Source organism: Oncorhynchus nerka, linkage group LG24 (genome assembly GCF_034236695.1).
Source record: "Oncorhynchus nerka isolate Pitt River linkage group LG24, Oner_Uvic_2.0, whole genome shotgun sequence".
Lineage (NCBI taxonomy): Eukaryota > Metazoa > Chordata > Actinopteri > Salmoniformes > Salmonidae > Oncorhynchus > Oncorhynchus nerka.
This window is the reverse complement of record NC_088419.1, coordinates 6,890,059-6,911,659: the sequence shown is the minus strand read 5'-3', so window position 1 is coordinate 6,911,659 and position 21,601 is coordinate 6,890,059. Positions and strand designations below refer to the sequence as shown.

Below are 21,601 nucleotides of genomic sequence, written 5' to 3'. Positions count from 1 at the left end.
GTCATTCGTTAAATCCACTTCAATCAGTGTAGATGAAGGGAAGGAGACATGTAGATGAAGGTGAGGAGACATGTAGATGAAGGTGAGGAGACATGTAGATGAAGGGGAGGAGACATGTAGATGAAGGGGAGGAGACATGTAGATGAAGGGGAGGAGACATGTAGATGAAGGGGAGGAGACATGTAGATGAAGGGGAGGAGACGGGTGAAAGAAGGATTTTTAAGCCTTGACACAATTGAGACATTGATTGTGTGTGTGTGTGCCATTCAGAGTGTGAATGGGAAAGCCAAAACATTTAAGCGCCTTTGAACGGGGTTTGGTAGTAGGTGCCAGGCGTACCGGTTTGTGTCAAGAATTGTAACACTGCTGGGTTTTTCACGCTCAACAGTTTCTCGTGTGCATCAAGGATGGTCTATCACCCAAAGAACATCCAGCAAACTCGACAGAACTGTGGGAAGCATTGGAGTCAACATGGACCAGCATCCCTGTGGAACGCTTTCGACACCTTGTAGAGTCCATGCCCCGAAGAATTTGAGGCGTTTCTGGGGACAAAAGGGGGTGGTTCAACTCAATATTTTGCTCCCGAGTGACACAGCGGTCTAAGTCACAGCATTGCATTGCATTGCTCTCTCTCTAGAAGAGTCACTACAGACCCGGGTTTGATCGCAGGCTGTATCACAAACGGCCGTGATCGGGAGTCCCATAGGGCCGCACACAACAGGCCCAGCGTCAAACCAGGTTAGGGGAGGGTTTGGCCAGGGATTTTTAAATTGTTTTCTTAACCGAAATAATAAATGTGTGTGTGTATACAGTGAGGGGAAAAAAGTATTTGATCCCCTGCTGATTTTGTACGTTTGCCGTTTGACAAAGAAATGATCCGTCTATAATTTTAATGGTAGTAACCCAAAAGGTGTTAAACAAATCAAAATATATTTGAGATGAGATTCTTCATTGTAGCCACACTCTGCCTTGATGGCAGCTTTGCACACCCTTGGTATTCTCTCAACCAGCTTCATGAGGAATGCTTTTCCAACAGTTTTGGAAGGGGTTCCAACATTATGTTGAGCACCTGTTGGCTGCTTTTTCTTCACTCTGCAGTCCAACTCATCCCAAACCATCTCAATTGGGTTGAGGTCAGGTGATTGTGAAGGCCAGGTCATCTGATGCAGCACTCCATCACTCTCCTTCTTGGTTATATAGCCCTTACACAGCCTAGAGGTTTATTGGGTCGTTGTCCTGTGGAAAAACAAATGCTAGTCCCACTAAGCACAAACCAGATGGGATGGCGTATCACTGTAGAATTCTGTGGTAGCCATGCTGGTTAAGTGTGCCTTGTATTCTACATAAATCACAGACAGAGTCACCAGCAAAGTATCCCCACACCATTACACCTCCTCCTCGAGGCAAGCAACACTGAAGCATGCATGAGAGCACCAGCTGTTCCAGACGACTGTGTGATCACGCTCTCCGTAGACGATGTGAGCAAAACCTTTAAAAAGGTCAACATTCACAGGCAGATTACCATGATGTGTACTCAAAGCATGCGTGGACCACCCATCAAGTGTCTTCACTGACATTTTCAAAAGAATGCGAAGGTAACCTGCCTAAATGATTACCGCCCCTCACGTCGGTAGCCATGAAGTGCTTTGAAAGGCTGGTCATGGCTCACAACATCTTCCCGGAAACCCTAGACACTAGGGGTCAACCGATTAATCGGAATGGACGATTAATTAGGGCCGATTTCAAGTTTTCATAACAATCGTAAATCTGTATTTTTTGACACCGATTTGGCCGATTTTTAAAATATATTTTTTACACCTTTATTTAATCTTTATTTAACTAGGCAAGTCAGTTAAGAACACATTCTTATTTTCAATGACGGCCTAGGAACGGTAGGTTAACTGCCTTGTTCAGGGGCAGAACGACAGATTTTCACCTTGTCAGCTCGGGGGATTCAATCTTGCAACCTTACAGTTAACTAGTCCAACGCTCTAACCACCTGATTCCATTGCACTCCACGAGGAGGCGGCCTGTTACGCGAATGCAGTAAGCCAAGGTAAGTTGCTAGCTAGCATTAAACTTGTCTTATAAAAAACAATCAATCATAATCACTAGTTAACTACTATATTACTAGTTTATCTTGTATTATGTTGCATATAATCGATGCGGTGCGTATCGTTGCTCCAAAGTGTACCTAACCATAAACATCAATGCCTTTTTAAAATCAATACACAGAAGTATATAGTTTTAAACCTGCATATTTAGCTAAAAGAAATACAGGTTAGCAGGCAATATTAACCAGGTGAAATTGTGTCACTTCTCTTGCGTTCATTGCACGCAGAGTCAGTGTATATGCAACAGTTTGGGCCGCCCAATTTGAAGGTTGTGCAATGGAACAAGAATATTTAGACTTATGGATGCCACCCGTTAGATAAAATACGGAACGGTTCCGTATTTCACTGAAAGAATAAACGTCTTGTTTTTGAGATGATAGTTTCCGGATTGTGGCTAGCTAGTTAGCGGGGTGCGCGCTAATAGCATTTCAAACGTCACTCGCTCTGAGACTTGGGAGTGGTTTTTCCCCTTGTTCTGCATGGGTAACGCTGCTTCGAGGGTGGCTGTTGTCTTTGTGTTCCTGGTTCGAGCCCAGGGAGGAGTGAGGAGAGGGACAGAAGCTATACTGTTACACTGGCAATACTAAGAACATCCAATAGTCAAAGGTTAATGAAATACAAATGGTATAGAGGGAAATAGTCCTATAATTCCTACAACCTAAAACTTCTTACCTGGGATTATTGAAGACATGTTAAAAGGAACCACCAGCTTTCATATGTTCTCATGTTCTGAGCAAGGAACTTAAACGTTAGCTCTCTTACATGGCACATATTGCACTTTTACTTTCTTCTCCAACACTTTGTTTTTGCGTTATTTAAACCAAATTGAACATGTTTCATTATTTATTTGAGGCTAAATTGATTTTATTGATGTATTATATTAAGTTAAAATAAGTGTTAATTCAGTATTGTTGTAATAGTCATTATTACAAATATATATTTTTAAATCTTTATTTAAAATCGTCCGAACATATGAAAGCTGGTGGTTCCTTTTAACATGCATGAGTCTTCAATATTCCCAGGTAAGAAGTTTTAGGTTGTAGTTATAGGAATTATAGGACTATTTCTCTCTCTACCATTTATATTTCATTAACCTTTGACTATTGGATGTTCTTATAGGCACTTTAGTATTGCCAGTGTAACCGTATAGCTTCCGTCCCTCTCCTCGCCGCTACCTGGGCTCGAACCAGGAACACATCGACAACAGCCACCCTCGAAGCAGCGTTGCCCATCGCTCCACAAAAGCCGCGGCCCTTGCAGAGCAAGGGGGACAATTACTCCAAGTCTCAGAGCGAGTGACGTTTGAAACGCTATTAGTGCGCTAGCCTAGCCATTTCACATCGGTTACATGAGCCTAATCTCGGGAGTTGATAGGCTTGAAGTCATAAACAGCAGCGCTGCTGGCAAAACGCACGAAAGTCTTGTTTGAATGAATGCAATGACTTAAATGTAAATGTAAATGCTTATGAGCCGAGCCTGCTTATCATCTCGAAAACAAGACGTTTATTCTTTCAGTGAAATAAGGAACCGTTTTGTATTATCTTATTCCTGTTACAAAGGACCCTGGGACTAAACACCTTCCTCTGCAGCTGGATCCTGAACTTCCTGACGGGCCACCCCCAGGTTGTAAGAGTAGGCAACAACACATCTGCCACACTGATCCTCAACACCGGGGGCCCCCAGGGATGCGTGCTTAGTTCCCTCCTGTACTCCCTTGTTCACCCATGACTCCAACACCATTATTAAGTTTGCAGACGACAACAGTGGTAGTAGGCCTGATCTCTGAGAATGATGAGAGAGCCGATAGGAAGGAGGTCAGAGACCTGGCAGCGCCATCAAGAGCATCCTGACCAGTTGCATCACCGCCTGGTATGGCAACTGCTCGGCATTTGACCGTAAGGCGCTACAGAGGGTAGTGCGTACGGCCCACTACATCACTGGAGCCAAGCTTCCAGGACCGAAATAATAGGTGGTGTCAGAGGAAGAACCTAAAAATCGTCAAAGACTCCAGTCCTCCAAGTCTCTCTGCTACCGCACGGCAAGCGGTACCGGAACGCCAAGTCTAGGACCCAAAGGTTCCTTAACAGACGTCTACCTCCAAGCCATAAGAATGCTGAACAATTAATCAAATAGCCACACAGACTTTTTACATTGACCCCCCTTTTTTACACTGCTGCTACTCAGTCAATTGACTCAGTATGTATGTAGCCTCGTTATTGACTCTGTACCGTAATACCCTGTATATAGCCTCCACATTGACTCTGTACCATAATACCCTGTATATAGCCTCCACATTGACTCTGTACCGTAATACCCTGTATATAGCCTCTACATTGACTCTGTACCGTAATACCCTGTATATAGCCTCCACATTGACTCTGTACCGTAATACCCTGTATATAGCCTCCACATTGACTCTGTACCGGTACCCCCTGTATATAGCCTCCACACTGACTCAGTACCGTAATACCCTGTATATAGCCTCCACATTGACTCAGTACCGTAATACCCTGTATATAGCCTCCACATTGACTCTGTACTGTAATACCCTGTATATAGCCTCCACATTGACTCTGTACCGTAATACCCTGTATATAGCCTCCACATTGACTCTGTACCGTAATACCCTGTATATAGCCTCCACATTGACTCTGTACTGTAATACCCTGTATATAGCCTCCACATTGACTCTGTACCGTAATACCCTGTATATAGCCTCCACATTGACTCTGTACTGTAATACCCTGTATATAGCCTCCACATTGACTCTGTACTGTAATACCCTGTATATAGCCTCCACATTGACTCTGTACTGTAACACCCTGTATATAGCCTCCACATTGACTCTGTACTGTAATACCCTGTATATAACCTCCACATTGACTCTGTACCGTAATACCCTGTATATAGCCTCCACATTGACTCTGTACCGTAATACCCTGTATATAGCCTCCACATTGACTCTGTACCATAATACCCTGTATATAGCCTCCACATTGACTCTGTACCGTAATACCCTGTATATAGCCTCCACATTGACTCTGTACCGTAACACCCTGTATATAGCCTCCACATTGACTCTGTACCGTAATACCCTGTATATAGCCTCTACATTGACTCAGTACCGTAATACCCTGTATATAGCCTCCACATTGACTCAGTACCGTAATACCCTGTATATCCTCCACATTGACTCTGTACTGTAATACCCTGTATATAGCCTCTACATTGACTCAGTACCGTAATACCCTGTATATAGCCTCTACATGGACTCTGTACCATAACACCCTGTATATAGCCTCCACATTGACTCTGTACCGTAATACCCTGTATATAGCCTCCACATTGACTCTGTACTGTAATACCCTGTATATAGCCTCCACATTGACTCTGTACTGTAATACCCTGTATATAGCCTCCACATTGACTCTGTACCGGTACCCCCTGTATATAGCCTCCACATTGACTCTGTACCGTAATACCCTGTATATAGCCTCTACATTGACTCTGTACCGTAATACCCTGTATATAGCCTCTACATGGACTCTGTACCGTAATACCCTGTATATAGCCTCCACATTGACTCTGTACCATAATACCCTGTATATAGCCTCCACATTGACTCTGTACCGTAATACCCTGTATATAGCCTCTACATTGACTCTGTACCGTAATACCCTGTATATAGCCTCCACATTGACTCTGTACCGTAATACCCTGTATATAGCCTCCACATTGACTCTGTACCCTGTATATAGCCTCCACATTGTCTGTACCCCCTGTATATAGCCTCCACACTGACTCAGTACCGTAATACCCTGTATATAGCCTCCACATTGACTCAGTACCGTACCCCTCCACATTGTATACCCTGTATATAGCCTCCACATTGACTCTGTACTGTAATACCCTGTATATAGCCTCCACATTGACTCTGTACCGTAATACCCTGTATATAGCCTCCACATTGACTCTGTACCGTAATACCCTGTATATAGCCTCCACATTGACTCTGTACCGTAATACCCTGTATATAGCCTCCACATTGACTCTGTACCGTAATACCCTGTATATAGCCTCCACATTGACTCTGTACTGTAATACCCTGTATATAGCCTCCACATTGACTCTGTACTGTAATACCCTGTATATAGCCTCCACATTGACTCTGTACTGTAACACCCTGTATATAGCCTCCACATTGACTCTGTACTGTAATACCCTGTATATAACCTCCACATTGACTCTGTACTGTAATACCCTGTATATAGCCTCCACATTGACTCTGTACCGTAATACCCTGTATATAGCCTCCACATTGACTCTGTACCATAATACCCTGTATATAGCCTCCACATTGACTCTGTACCGTAATACCCTGTATATAGCCTCCACATTGACTCTGTACCGTAACACCCTGTATATAGCCTCCACATTGACTCTGTACCGTAATACCCTGTATATAGCCTCTACATTGACTCAGTACCGTAATACCCTGTATATAGCCTCCACATTGACTCAGTACCGTAATACCCTGTATATCCTCCACATTGACTCTGTACTGTAATACCCTGTATATAGCCTCTACATTGACTCAGTACCGTAATACCCTGTATATAGCCTCTACATGGACTCTGTACCATAACACCCTGTATATAGCCTCCACATTGACTCTGTACCGTAATACCCTGTATATAGCCTCCACATTGACTCTGTACTGTAATACCCTGTATATAGCCTCCACATTGACTCTGTACCGTAATACCCTGTATATAGCCTCCACATTGACTCTGTACTGTAATACCCTGTATATAGCCTCCACATTGACTCTGTACTGTAATACCCTGTATATAGCCTCCACATTGACTCAGTACCGTAATACCCTGTATATAGCCTCCACATTGACTCTGTACTGTAATACCCTGTATATAGCCTCCACATTGACTCTGTACTGTAATACCCTGTATATAGCCTCCACATTGACTCTGTACTGTAATACCCTGTATATAGCCTCCACATTGACTCTGTACTGTAATACCCTGTATATAGCCTCCACATTGACTCTGTACCAGTACCCCCTGTATATAGCCTCCACATTGACTCTGTACCGTAATACCCTGTATATAGCCTCCACATTGACTCTGTACCGTAATACCCTGTATATAACCTCCACATTGACTCTGTACCGTAATACCCTGTATATAGCCTCCACATTGACTCTGTACTGTAATACCCTGTATATAGCCTCCACATTGACTCTGTACTGTAATACCCTGTATATAGCCTCCACATTGACTCAGTATGTATATAGCCTCGTTATTGTTATGTAATTTTCTTGTTACTTTTTTTTTTTCTTACTTTAGTTTATTTAGTCATTATTTTCTTAACTCCATTTCTGGAATTGCATTAAGGGCTTGTAAGTAAACATTTCACCTGTTGTATTCGGCGCATGTGACAAATACAATTTGATTTGAAGCTGGTTGAGAGAATGCCAAGAGAATGTCAATAGCTGTCATCAAGGCAAATGGTGGCTACTTTGAAGAATCTAAAATATAAAAATATATTTTGATTTGTTTAACATGTTTTTGGTTTACTACATGATTCCATATGGCTAATTTTCATAGTTTTGATGTCTTCACTATTATTCTACAATGTAGAAAAACCCTGGAATGAGTAGGTGTGTCCAAACTTTTAACTGGTACTGTATATATATATACATATTATAGGTATACGGAAAGACCCAAAGACAGTTTCTATCTTAGGGGGAAAAACAGTGAGTCTCTATAATTTACCTGATAAGCTTCAGCTCCTGGGCAGCTTTCAGGATGATCTCATGTTGTCGTTGTGACAGAGCCAGTATGCCCGGTCCAGTTCCCTGTGAGGCTGGTTCCTGAGAACTGTCTGGTCCAGTACTGGGAGGAGCAGAGGCCTGAGAAAGGGTGGATGGAGGGAGACCTTGATCTGATCTAGAGGGCTCGGGTCGCCCGTCGTAATGCGGCCTATGGTCCTCAAAATCTGGGGGGTAGTTTCTCTCTGGAAGGGGTGGTCTGGGTCTCTCCCATTCAGCAGGGGATGGGTAGGGGCGTTCATCGTGCCTGTACGAAGGGTCATCCGGGAAGTCTCGACTTCGAAGCTCTCCTCCTCTTCCACGCTCTTCACCCTCGTAGGGGTATGGAGGACGTTCTCTGTCTCCCTCGTAGGAGTATGGAGGACGGTCTCGGTCTCTCTCATCGTTCCACTCGTCATCTCTGAAACGGTCTGGGGGAGGTGGAGGACCGCGGGAAGGGTAGGGAGAATAGTCCCTCTCCGGTAGTGGTCCTCCTCTCTCCCTGTCCCACACCCCAACACGAGGAGGCTCCTGGGGATAATACTCCTCCTCACAGTCGTACTCATGTGAGGGGTGGTCCGGCCAGTCACGTGGCGGCAGCGTTCTTCCATACCCATCATCACCGGGACCACCAAACCCCTCCCCATACCCCTCATGGGGGTACCCCTCCAAGTCGTCGAGTAAGCGAGGTGGGTGCCGCATCACGCCCCGGCCCATTGGGGCGCCCCGAGATCCCAACGGACGCCTCCTCATCCCTCCCCGCTCCATCATCTCATGGGGAGGCGGAGGGGGACCTCTCGGCCCGTCTCTGCCGAGGTGGGGGGGTCGTCCGGGGCCCGGGGGCCAGCCAGGGTCCATCTCCATGTCGTGATATGGAGGATGACCACCAGGCCCCATCAGATCTCTGTCCATCATCTCTCTAGGTGGAGGAGGCCGTCCCCTCATATCTCGCTCCATCATATCGTGGTGTATGGGCCCTCTGGGGTTGTAGTCCCGATGCAGCGGGGGTCCCAGAGGGTCCATGTCATCGTCAGGCCCCATGGGGGATCCGAGAGGTTCATGGGGGTCCATGGCTCCGTGAGGAGGAGGAGGAAGGGGGCGTCTGGGACCACCCTGGTGCATGAAGCCGGGCCTGCCTCGTGGGGGGCGACCACGCCCAGGGGGGAACAGGGCTCGGGGGCCTCCTCTCATGCCATGAGGAGGGGGCCTCCGGTCCATCCAGTAGGGATCTCCTTCCTCTCCCCAGTACTTTGGATGTGGGGGGTCTGCTTCCTCCCAGTGGTGCCCATCTACAGGCTCTCCTCTCCCCATAGGGGGACCTCCTCTCCCTGGGTCTTCGTAGTAGTCCTCTGGAGGGTAGTAGTGCTCTTCAGGGACCCACATCTCCTCTTCAGGCAGAGGAGGACCTTCAGGTTTCTCCAGGGAAGGGTCCTGCTGCCAGTCCTGCCAGTCCTCCTCTGGTCCTCCATGTTGTGATCGCATCTCTTCATGTGGAGGTCTGTAGTCATAAGGAACCCCCTCCATGTCGTCGTCCGTCCTCCCACCTCCCAGAGGGATAGTGTTGGTACTGAAGTCTGGGATACCCGACTGTTTCCCTCCACGTCCCCATAGACCACCTCGCATCCCTCCACCTGCCTCCCCTCGCCCTCTCCCTCCCCTCATCCCGCCGTCCGCCTCCCCTCGCCCTCCCCTCATCCCTCCGTCCCCTCCCCTCATCCCTCCGTCCGCCTCCCCTCGTCCTCTCCCTCCCCTCATCCTCCGTCCGCCTCTCCTCGTCCTCTCCCTCCCCTCATCCCTCCGTCCGCCTCTCCTAGTCCTCTCCCTCCCCTCATCCCTCCGTCCGCCTCTCCTAGTCCTCTCCCTCCCCTCATCCCTCCGTCCACCTCTCCTCGTCCTCTCCTCCCCTCATCCCTCCGTCCGCCTCTCCTCGTCCTCCCCTCATCCCTCCGTCCGCCTCTCCTCGTCCTCTCCCTCCCCTCATCCCTCCGTCCGCCTCTCCTCGTCCTCTCCCTCCCCTCATCCCTCCGTCCGCCTCTCCTCGTCCTCTCCCTCCTCATCCCTCCGTCCGCCTCTCCTCGTCCTCTCAATCCCCTCATCCCTCCATCCGCCTCCCCTCGTCCTCTCCCTCCCCTCATCCCTCCGTCCGCCTCTCCTCGTCCTCTCCCTCCCCTCATCCCTCCGTCCGCCTCCCCTCTTCCTCTACCTCCGTCCTCCTCCCCTCTTACAGGCCATAGAGGCTGGCCACGTCCCCCTCTACCACGGCCCATGAGCCCCAGAAGACCAGCGGGTTGGTTGGTCATTGTGTCGGTCTTCGGCGGCTCCGGTCCGTGAGACTTAGGCCCCTGCGGTCCCGGAGGCCCGTTGTTGTTACTGACGTTGGTCTTCAACGGCCCGGCCAGTCCACCTGATTTGAGAGCGTTCTTGGCAGGGGAAGCGGTTTCTGGGGTTACAGAAGGGGGGTGCTTGGCACCGGCAGCAGCAGGGAGGGTCACCTCTTCCTTTTTGGAGTCCTTACTAGCAGCAGCAGCAGCAGCATCAGCCTCTGCTTTCGTCTGAGGGATGGGGTCGTTTTGGACGAAGAAGCTCCCAAGGGACTCCAACATGTCCTCTGACATATCCCCTGGTTCTGCCAATGCACCTTGCTTAGTTGTACTGACTGCTACTGGTTTAGCTGGCCCAGTAGGTTTAATACCAGGAGGCTTGGAGCCTGCTGGCATCTCAGTCTTACCCTGAGGTAGTTTGGTGTCTTTGCCCGTGTCTGGTTTAGGCTGTGGGCCTATATAAGGTGCTGAGGGACCAGGGGGCCTTTCAAAGCGAGCTGGGGGGCTCTGTCTCGGGGGGTGGTCGAAGTGGGGTCCCTGCTGTCCGAACCGAGGCCCTGGTCCTCTGGGGCCAAGCTGATCAAACCTTGGGTGCTGCTGGTTGTACCTGGGACCCGGTGGAGCGTTGAACCTCTGCTGTTGACCGGACTGCTGCTGGTCAAACCGCGGGCCGTTCCCTCTCGGACCGTCAAACCTGGGTGGAAAGAAAACACATGAATGTTTGAACAGCCTGTAAATGAAAAATGGCAATGTTTGATTTAACCTTGTGTTTAAAAATTTGTTTTTATCCAAGTTGTCACTTTCAGGTACAAACAAAATCTCTCCCAAAGGGAGACCTGGTAAAGAGGGTAGGGGGGGGTTAATAACATTATGTTGTGAATACACAAGTTACCTTGATCCTCTGGGGCCTTGGTAGGACGGAGGCTGCCCTCCTTGTGGACCTGGTGGTCTGGCCAACCCTCTCCCTCCTGGGCCTGCCCCTCTACCAGGGGGTCCAGACAGGTTGTACTGCTCTGACTGAGGGCCCTGGTGCCCTGGTGGAGGGCCCTGGTGCCCGGGTGGAGGGCCCTGGTGCCCGGGTGGAGGGCCCTGGTGCCCTGGTGGAGGGCCCTGGTGCCCGGGTGGAGGGCCCTGGTGCCCGGGTGGAGGGCCCTGGTGCCCGGGTGGAGGGCCCTGGTGCCCGGGTGGAGGGCCCTGGTGCCCGGGTGGAGGACCCTGGTGCCCTGGTGGAGGGCCCTGGTGCCCCGGTGGAGGGCCCTGGTGCCCCGGTGGAGGGCCGTGGTGTGGTTCTCCTGTGGGGGTTCCCACACGTTGGGCATTGGAGAGGCCGTGCTGCGGTTCTCCTGTGGAGGTTCCCACGCGTTGGGCGTTGGAGGGGCCGTGCTGCCCTGGTGCCCTGGTGGAGGGCCCTGGTGCCCCGGTGGAGAGGCCGTGCTGCGGTTCTCCTGTGGAGGTTCCCACGCGTTGGGCATTGGAGAGGCCGTGCTGCGGTTCTCCTGTGGAGGTTCCCACGCGTTGGGCATTGGAGAGGCCGTGCTGCCCTGGAGGAGGGCCCTGGGACATGGGTCCAGAGGTGGACGAGGGCTGGCTACCTGGCTGGGACGGCATAGACGGGCTCACCATGGGGCCTTGTTGAATCTGCGAGTCCGGTCCAGAGTGTGGGTACTGACCATATTGGCTGTACTGGTCCCCATACCCTCCAGTACCATACCGGTCACTACTACTGTATTGGTCAGCGCCATATTGCCCACCACTGCCTCCATACTGCTGCTGCATGGCTCGCAGGGTGGTCACCCTCTCCTGCAATCAAATCACATTTAAGGCGCCTTTTAAAAATACATTTTTTTTTATTTATATATAAATATAAATTTATATATATATATATATAAAATAAAAAAATAAAAACCTTGCTTACATTTGTATCCAATCACATTATATTCCTCTTTCAGGTGAGGTAATATTTCAGGACAGATTTCCTAAATTTAAATCAATTGGAGCTGATTTGTTGGTATTTTATGTCCATCAATAGACATATTGGGGGGGGGTACAGAAAAATTGGTTGTCCAAATTAAAATAACACCTGTGGCCCAAATTCGTCCCACAAGTCAGGGAACCTTGTTCTACATCCTGTTCCATTACATCCTACTGAACAAGCCGGGGAACCCTGTTCTACTCTTCATCCTGTTCCATTACATCCTACTGAACAAGTCAGGGAACCCTGTTCTATTCTACATCCTGTTCCATTACATCCTACTGAACAAGTCGGGGAACCCTGTTCTACATCCTGTTCCATTACATCCTACTGAACAAGTCAGGGGAACCCTGTTCTACATCCTGTTCCATTACATCCTACTGAACAAGTCGGGGAACCTTGTTCTACTCTACATCCTGTTCCATTACATCCTACTGAACAAGTCAGGGAACCCTGTTCTACATCCTGTTCCATTACATCCTACTGAACAAGTCGGGGAACCTTGTTCTACTCTACATCCTGTTCCATTACATCCTACTGAACAAGTCAGGGAACCCTGTTCTACATCCTGTTCCATTACATCCTACTGAACAAGTCAGGGAACCCTGTTCTACTCTACATCCTGTTGCATTACATCCTACTGAACAAGTCAGGGAACCCTGTTCTACTCTAAATCCTGTTCCATTACATCCTACTGAACAAGTCAGGGAACCCTGTTCTACATCCTGTTCCATTACATCCTACTGAACAAGTCAGGGAACTCTGTTCTACATCCTGTTCCATTACATCCTACTGAACAAGTCAGGGAACCCTGTTCTACATCCTGTTCCATTACATCCTACTGAACAAGTCGGGGAACCCTGTTCTAAATCCTGTTCCATTACATCCTACTGAAAAGGCCATAGAAGCAAAGGGGAGGTACACACACACAGTACAGAGGTGGAGTTTGTCTGGTTGTACTGTAGGTGTGCTGAGGTGGGGTTTGTCTGGTTGTACCTGTACCTGTAGGTGTGCTGAGGTGGGGTTTGTCTGGTTGTACTGTACCTGTAGGTGTGCTGAGGTGGAGTTTGTCTGGTTGTACCTGTAGGTGTGCTGAGGTGGAGTTTGTCAGGTTGTACCTGTAGGTGTGCTGAGGTGGGGTTTGTCAGGTTGTACCTGTAGGTGTGCTGAAGTGGAGTTTGTCAGGTTGTACCTGTAGGTGTGCTGAGGTGGAGTTTGTCAGGTTGTACCTGTAGGTGTGCTGAGGTGGAGTTCATCTGTTCCTGCCACTGTTTCCACTGTAACTCGTAGTCCTGTAGCTGGTCTTTATGTGGGTAGGACTGGAACTGCTCTTGCCATTGGCTGAAGGTGCGGCCCCAGTCTTCAAACACCGGGCCAAACTGCTTCTGCTGCGTCTCATAGTGACTCAGCTGCATGGCCATAGACATTGTCTACACGAGGGGGGTGTTGAGAAAAACTGTTGTCCAAACAATGTGGAAATTTGCCTTGTGCATAGGCCTGATATAAAGAAAAGGACATCTCAGAGAATAGAATCGGCTTATTTAAATTGTCCCTCTTTCGAGAAAGGAAATTAGAATTTTGCTTTCAAAAATAACCCCTGACACAGCAAACAGACAACACACATGTTGTGAGGAGCATGCTGGGATAACATGTTCTACAATCACGCAAACTGTATTTTATCCATGCAAGATAAAGTGAATTACTATAATGATGAAACGTATTGAAGTAAGCACAGAACTGATCACAACTTCAGCTATATTCTAAAAAAATATATATATTAAAAAATAAATTAAAATTAAAAAAGGAGGGGAAGAATCTTGAATCATGAACATTTTCAGTGAGTAAAAAAATAAATAACAAAAAAAAAAGGCTTAAAACAAATGTCATAGAGATACCTCTAGCTGTGCAGGTTGTTGGATACACTGCTGGTACTGGTTGAGGATGGTCTGTAGCTGAGCATGGTGCTGCATCAGGGCTTGGTACTGGTAGCCCGCTCTCTGCTGCTGGGCCTGCTGCCACTGGGCCGCTGCACTCTGGAGCTGCTTCAGCCGGGCCACCTCTACTGGGTCCTGGGTCATGGGGGCAGGCTGCAGGAGGAGAGGATACTAGACTTGTATAGCCCTTTTTATTACAGCAGGAATCTCAAAGACACTGTTAAATACAGTGCCTTGCGAAAGTATTCAGCCCCCTTGAACTTTGCGACCTTTTGCCACATTTCAGGCTTCAAACATAAAGATATAAAACTGTATTTTTTTTGTGAAGAATCAACAACAAGTGGGACACAATCATGAAGTGGAACGACATTTACTGGATATTTCAAACTTTTTTAACAAATCAAAAACTGAAAAATTGGGCGTGCAAAATTATTCAGCCCCTTTACTTTCAGTGCAGCAAACTCTCTCCAGAAGTTCAGTGAGGATCTCTGAATGATCCAATGTTGACCTAAATGACTAATGATGATAAATACAATCCACCTGTGTGTAATCAAGTCTCCGTATAAATGCACCTGTACTGTGATAGTCTCAGAGGTCCGTTAAAAGCGCAGAGAGCATCATGAAGAACAAGGAACACACCAGGCAGGTCCGAGATACTGTTGTGAAGAAGTTTAAAGCCGGATTTGGATACAAAAAGATTTCCCAAGCTTTAAACATCCCAAGGAGCACTGTGCAAGCGATAATATTGAAATGGAAGGAGTATCAGACCACTGCAAATCTACCAAGACCTGGCCGTCCCTCTAAACTTTCAGCTCATACAAGGAGAAGACTGATCAGAGATGCAGCCAAGAGGCCCATGATCACTCTGGATGAACTGCAGAGATCTACAGCTGAGGTGGGAGACTCTGTCCATGGGACAACAATCAGTCGTATATTGCACAAATCTGGCCTTTATGGAAGAGTGGCAAGAAGAAAGCCATTTCTTAAAGATATCCATAAAAAGTGTTGTTTAAAGTTTGCCACAAGCCACCTGGGAGACACACCAAACATGTGGAAGAAGGTGCTCTGGTCAGATGAAACCAAAATTGAACTTTTTGGCAACAATGCAAAACGTTATGTTTGGCGTAAAAGCAACACAGCGCATCACCCTGAACACACCATCCCCACTATCAAACATGGTGGTGGCAGCATCATGGTTTGGGCCTGCTTTTCTTCAGCAGGGACAGGGAAGATGGTTAAAATTGATGGGAAGATGGATGGAGCCAAATACAGGACCATTCTGGAAGAAAACCTGATGGAGTCTGCAAAAGACCTGAGACTGGGACGGAGATTTGTCTTCCAACAAGACAATGATCCAAAACATAAAGCAAAATCTACAATGGAATGGTTCAAAAATAAACATATCCAGGTGTTAGAATGGCCAAGTCAAAGTCCAGACCTGAATCCAATCGAGAATCTGTGGAAAGAACTGAAAACTGCTGTTCACAAATGCTCTCCATCCAACCTCACTGAGCTCGAGCTGTTTTGCAAGGAGGAATGGGAAAAAATTTCAGTCTCTCGATGTGCAAAACTGATAGAGACATACCCCAAGCGACTTACAGCTGTAATCGCAGCAAAAGGTGGCCCTACAAAGTATTAACTTAAGGGGGCTGAATAATTTTGCACGCCCAATTTTTTAGTTTTTGATTTGTTAAAAAAGTTTGAAATATCGAATAAATGTCGTTCCACTTCATGATTGTGTCCCACTTGTTGTTGATTCTTCACAAAAAAATACAGTTTTATATCTTTATGTTTGAAGCCTGAAATGTGGCAAAAGGTTGCAAAGTTCAAGGGGGCCGAATACTTTCGCAAGGCACTGTACAAAACATTTGAGTTAGCCTATTGGCTACGTTCTTAGATCTTCCACAGAGGCACGTCTTCATCAGGTCACATCTTTCTGTCTCCACACTGCACTTCAAGGACAGAGGTGAAAGTTCAACCAATATATTCATTTAGTTGTCTTCCCCCCCCCAATGACATTGGGAAACCGATTCGTGAATACCTGGCATATCATTGAATTGTTACAGCTCATCATCGGAATATGTTCTGACGATATTGCACAGGAATGTTTGAAAACTTCTCATTCTCATGAGATCCTGTAAATTGTAACTATGTCTATGATAGACCAAGATGCTCACCTACAATACTAATCACAGTCTATCTCAGACATGTGAAACAGTCAAGTTTCTCCTTACCTTTGTGTCATCGGGTGGAGGTGGTGGTGGGGGCTCCTCTTTTGGAGGTGGTGGTGGAGGGGCGTTCTTGGGTGGTTCTGTCGGAGGGGGAGGGGCGGCTGCCGCCGAGTGGGGCTGGGGTTTGGGAGGTGGGGGTGCTGAGCCATCACCCTGGCTCTGTTTGTTCTCTGCTTTCAGCCTCTGCAAGTTCTGGAGATGCTGCTTGTACCAATACTGCTGCTGGTCCTGGACGACAACAACAAACATCATATCAACACCAGACATTCTGGTTAGCATTGGTGTTCTAGCGACACAGCGCTTCTCTTGAGACGTGATGACAGCTTGTGCAGGTAGACGAGATCTCATCACAACACTGTGAGAAACTAGCTTGGCTGCATCTTTATGCTGTTCCGTCAACTCCTATGGTCATTGGCCTAGGGCTGTCCCCGGCAACAGCAAAAACCTTGGTCGACCAATAGCCTTCTGTTCTTTCGACCAATCGATTGGTCAAAAAAAATGTACAACGGGTATTTTTTCCCCCTCATCTATAGACACATCCGGTGTGTTTTAATCAAATCAACTATATCCACTGAGCCCGTCTGATGCTTTGTGCACACTGTTTGATTAGATAATTAAGACACACAAATGACTAGAGGGAGTCCGACCAGCAATCGATTGGATTGTGGCCGGCCGGTCTCAGACTATCTGCGCCGTGTAAATAATAATAATAATAATTATTATTATTTAAAGACGGCGAGTGACTGTGTGAGTAGAACCCGTTGTCTCTCTCTCTCTCCACCCGGCTGCAGCGACAGAACCACAGAATATCAACAGTGTTTATCGTCCGTGTTGCTGAAGCTTCAACATAGTTGCAGACGTTTCTGACTGAAAAGTTCTGTTTCTGTTTGAGGAAAAATATTCCCTATTCCCTCAAGCCGTGCCGTCTTTACGTGACACGCGACCAAAGACCTTTTCACAATGGACTAGTATTACTAGGTTGGTGATGTAATTATTGCTCCAGAATGTCCGTTATTCCAGAAGACGATTTTAGTTCCCCACCAAACTGCCCCCCATGTAATTCTTATTTTATTTTCAATAAGTTGACAGTTTATTTTCAATAAGTTGACCTGCAAGTTTTTAATTCTAGGTGTGAAGATGCAGTATTTCAACATGTCTAGGTGTGAAGAAACAGTATTTCAACATGTCTAGGTGATGGGGCCACACTGATAACTCCAGCTTGGTTCCCAAGTTTCTAAACCATACCAAACCATCGTTCATATAGTGTCGCCATCATATTTGAATTGAGGAAGTGTGATCATAATCATTAAATCAAATTTATTTATATAGCCCTTCGTACATCAGCTGATATCTCAAAGTGCTGTACAGAAACCCAGCCTAAAACCCCAAACAGCAAGCAATGCAGGTGTAGAAGCCAGGATTGTAGGATATTTTAGCGATCCACAGTACATCCTAAATGTCCCCCAGCCTTCAGATGTGAGCTAAACAGAGCAATTGCACTTGAGACGCATTTTAAGCCTATGGATGAGAAAGCTATCGTATCATTTCCAAACCTTTAGGTCAGTTGAATGCTGCCACTTTGCGATCTATTAACAGCAACAGTTGCATTAAATAGGCTCAATGTTTTTTTTTTACTGATGCATTTTGGTAATATTACGTTCATACACACAAAACATATGAACAAAAGCATTCACTGAAAGTCGATAGGCTGCTTGTAGTCCATTTATATATAGTTTATGCGCAGCACTTAGTTCAATTTATCCAATCACAGTTATTGTTTTCTTGTGCAAACTGCAAGCAACAGCTGTCAAACTGAGAAATTTCTCTCAAAAAACCACAGGGATCTCGATTCACAAAAGACTAATATTATCAGAGGACTTTTGGAGTTTGCCCACCCCCCCCCCAAAAAAACATTTCTTTGTAGGTTATTCTAAAAAATACTGACAAGGCATATTCATTTTGTGACTAATTGTGGAAAATATTGGAGATCAAGAAAAAGAAGGTGCTGTGTGTATATTATTGTTATTATTGCCAAACAGGTGTGGTATAGATTACACGACAATTGTTGTGACCGGAACAATGTAAACACTAAATAAATTAGAAGCGTACCAGTCTGTTGTAACGTTATTTTGTTTGTTAAGCCTTTATTACTGCAAAGAATACGCACAATCATATTCATTTGAGAAAATGCCATTTCTAAAAAAGTAACCATTTATTTATAGTTTAATAAGCTAATTATTCAAGGCTCGCTTTATTTTATTTTAAAACTAAAATGCTTGATTGCATTTCAAATCATGAATGACTCATATGCTGTGTGATGACATGAACAAATGAATGATTGATACAGTAGCCTATATAAGTATTAAACTATAGTCGGTTGCGGTATTAAGATTAAACAGTATGCGGTCTGAGGCCTACAGCTCAGTGGTGGTTATACAAGGCTGCTCTACTTGTCATTATCATTAGTAGGCTATGACTTATTATTATAATAATAATGATCATAATAATAGTAATAATAACAAGAAGGAGATCAAGGAAAAGGAGCGTTAATTATAATAAATGATCAACATTAAGAGTAATCAACACTAAATAAATTATAAATAATTATAAATAATTGAGTTGTGTATATTACATTTGAATGACTATTTCATTCCAAAGTCATCATCTCTATAGAGCTGCTGTCTGACAAAAATCACTATTTAGTAGTTCTTCAAATTAAATAAGGCATACTTTTATGACCTCTGAATGCAAACTATCAATCACTGATCATGTATATTCAGCTAAAGCAACAGTTGCTTTCTGTATCCCCTCAAGATCGCGTATTCCTGTCTCTGCATAAAAGAAACACGGACAGGAAAAGTAAATGTGCAATGGATTATGGTCATCGTAGTTAATTAGCAAGTTTCACACACTAAACTATGTAAAACATTGTCTTGTTGGAAACTACAACTCCCTGCTACGTCGCACAGTTCAGTCTGGATCCTTATTGAGCTCACAGATAAAACCCTAAATAAAAACGGAATTTAAAAAAAATTGGTCGATTAGTTGTTTTAAAACCGAAAAATAACCTATATTTTGGTTAATTGTTCAGCACTAATGGAGACATAACATCCCCAGTTTAAAGGCCGACCGGGGTATAGGAGGTTGCCATTAGCAACTACATTTGACAACTTATTTTGTGTGTAATTTTACAATAATCGGTTCAAGGACATACATCTCGTGTATTAGAAACAAGTATTGGTACCATGATTGTCTTCGAAAATTGTTATTATTATTATACACGTTTAATTTAAAATAAATAAATATAAAACGACCACGAAGATCGCCATTTTTCTATTAAATTATAATGGGGATCCTGTTTTCTGTTAACAATGCCTGCAGTACTCCGTGGCTTCAATGAGAGGGGGCAGTCGTTCTCCCTGAGCCGAGTTTCCATCTCGGAAATTTGCTCTTTTGGGGCCAAAGATTATTTCTTGTTTACCTCTTTAGTCGCTGGTGTACCATTGTTCTGAGTGGGTACCTGTGGGTTCGCCTCTGATGGGGGTGGGTTCTCCTCTGATGGGGGAAGCTGGGTCTCTTTGGGCTGCGGTGGCTGAAGTTGTGGGCTTGGCGCCCCGGTTTCCATGGACTGATACTCATCTTGATACGGGGAAGGGCCTTGCATGGACTGATACTCTTCTTGGTATGAGGAAGGGGCACCGGTCCCCGTTGAACCATACCCATATCCCGAGTTGCCTTGCCACGACTCGGCCGTAGGACCACCGCTGCCGCCATAGGGGTTTTCATTTACGTTCCTGTCGTGGTGCAGCACAGATTGGAGCTGTTTTTGGTGGAGCTGTTGTAGCTGCTGCATCTGCTGGAGATGCTGCTCCCGCAGGCTGTTGAACGTTGACCCGGGTGCAGCTGCGGGTGTAGCAGCTCCATATCCCCCGAATCCTCCCCCGAAGCCTTCGCCTTGAGGAGACTGACCCCTCGGCGCACCGAAGTGCTGCTGCGAAGGTGGTTGATGGCCGCCGCCGCCGCCACCACCACCACCACCACCACCATAGTTACTACCCCAAGAGGGATACATGCTTTGGAAGCAGCGAGCAATGTGTAGGCCTTTGTCCTCACATAAATCTGGTGCAGTTAAAAATACCAATTTAAAGCTACTTTATCCTCGATAGAGGTACGTTACCACGCGTGTTATCCGTAAACAAACGTTGATTATTGATGTCGTTTGATGTATCAATAAATACTAACAAATGAAATTAAATGCGTTGTTCGTGTGGGTTTTCGGGTTCCGTATCATTTAGCTACAAAGCTATCTGGTCGTGGAGGGAAACGTAAACGCTGATTGGTTGGCATGTAGTCTTACACACATCATTTCCGGTTCGCCCAAATTGTTATTTTTCCATTCCACAAGAGGGTGACATTTCTTTATAAATGTACAAGCCTCATACGCCACAGCCAGATTTCAGTAGTCCATTATATTGACAACATAGTCAAGTGACCGAACTAACAATGGCAATATGTCCTCAAAGATGGAAGGCGAGATCAGATGGGACCATTCTAGCAGATGAGATGGCAGATAACAGTGAACAACAGGCGGTAGAGATGGGCATCTTTGTATCTGTGCCGTTATATCGTCTGTGACGGCATAAAATACAATTATATTTGTCACATTGAAATGCTTTACTTACGAGCCCGTTCCCAACAATGCAGAGTTAAAAAGTAAGAAACATTTGCAAAACATAAATAAATAAAAGACATTGTGGCTATATTCATTTTAAAGCCTCAGTTATCTTCTTCTTCATTGGCTGATTGTGGTGCCAAACTCATAGGAATCCCCATCCAGTTGACTACTTTAAAATGGTGGAAAGCCTCTGGCAATATCCATATCCGCGATGAGTCCTCAATCTATGACAACAGGCACAACTATGCCCCCTCCCCTGACCGTAAATTGGAGAATTTAGATTTTTTTTCAAACACCCAAAACTTATTTTCCTTGCAATATAGAGCCATAATAATTTGCCTAATTCTACTTTTATTTTATTTTTGTAATAATAAATAACATGTTTATTTTTTTACATATCTAAGTATACATCTTGAGCTGTCTGTGTTTAAAAAACATTTTTTTTAAAGAAAATAAATATGCTTCTCTGCATCTCTGCTAAAATCTAGGTAAAACTAACTTCATAAAATTGCTACATGGCTATTAGT

General features: G+C 45.8%; 1 protein-coding gene across 1 annotated transcript in view; it reads right to left on the bottom strand.

Annotated features, from left to right (window-relative positions):
• LOC115120952 (YLP motif-containing protein 1-like) overlaps window positions 1-20,719 on the bottom strand; it is a 66,300-nt gene extending 45,581 nt beyond the window's left edge. Inside the window, exons 1-7 of the mRNA XM_065008576.1 lie at window positions 19,881-20,719; window positions 16,403-16,627; window positions 14,130-14,321; window positions 13,464-13,664; window positions 11,155-12,062; window positions 10,011-10,956; window positions 7,907-9,615 (exon numbers count right to left, since the gene is read on the bottom strand). Coding sequence (XP_064864648.1) covers window positions 7,907-9,615; window positions 10,011-10,956; window positions 11,155-12,062; window positions 13,464-13,664; window positions 14,130-14,321; window positions 16,403-16,627; window positions 19,881-20,471 — 4,772 coding nt within the window. The 5' untranslated portion in view covers window positions 20,472-20,719. The remainder of the gene's footprint in view (window positions 1-7,906; window positions 9,616-10,010; window positions 10,957-11,154; window positions 12,063-13,463; window positions 13,665-14,129; window positions 14,322-16,402; window positions 16,628-19,880) is intronic.
• Window positions 20,720-21,601: the final 882 nt, after the last annotated feature.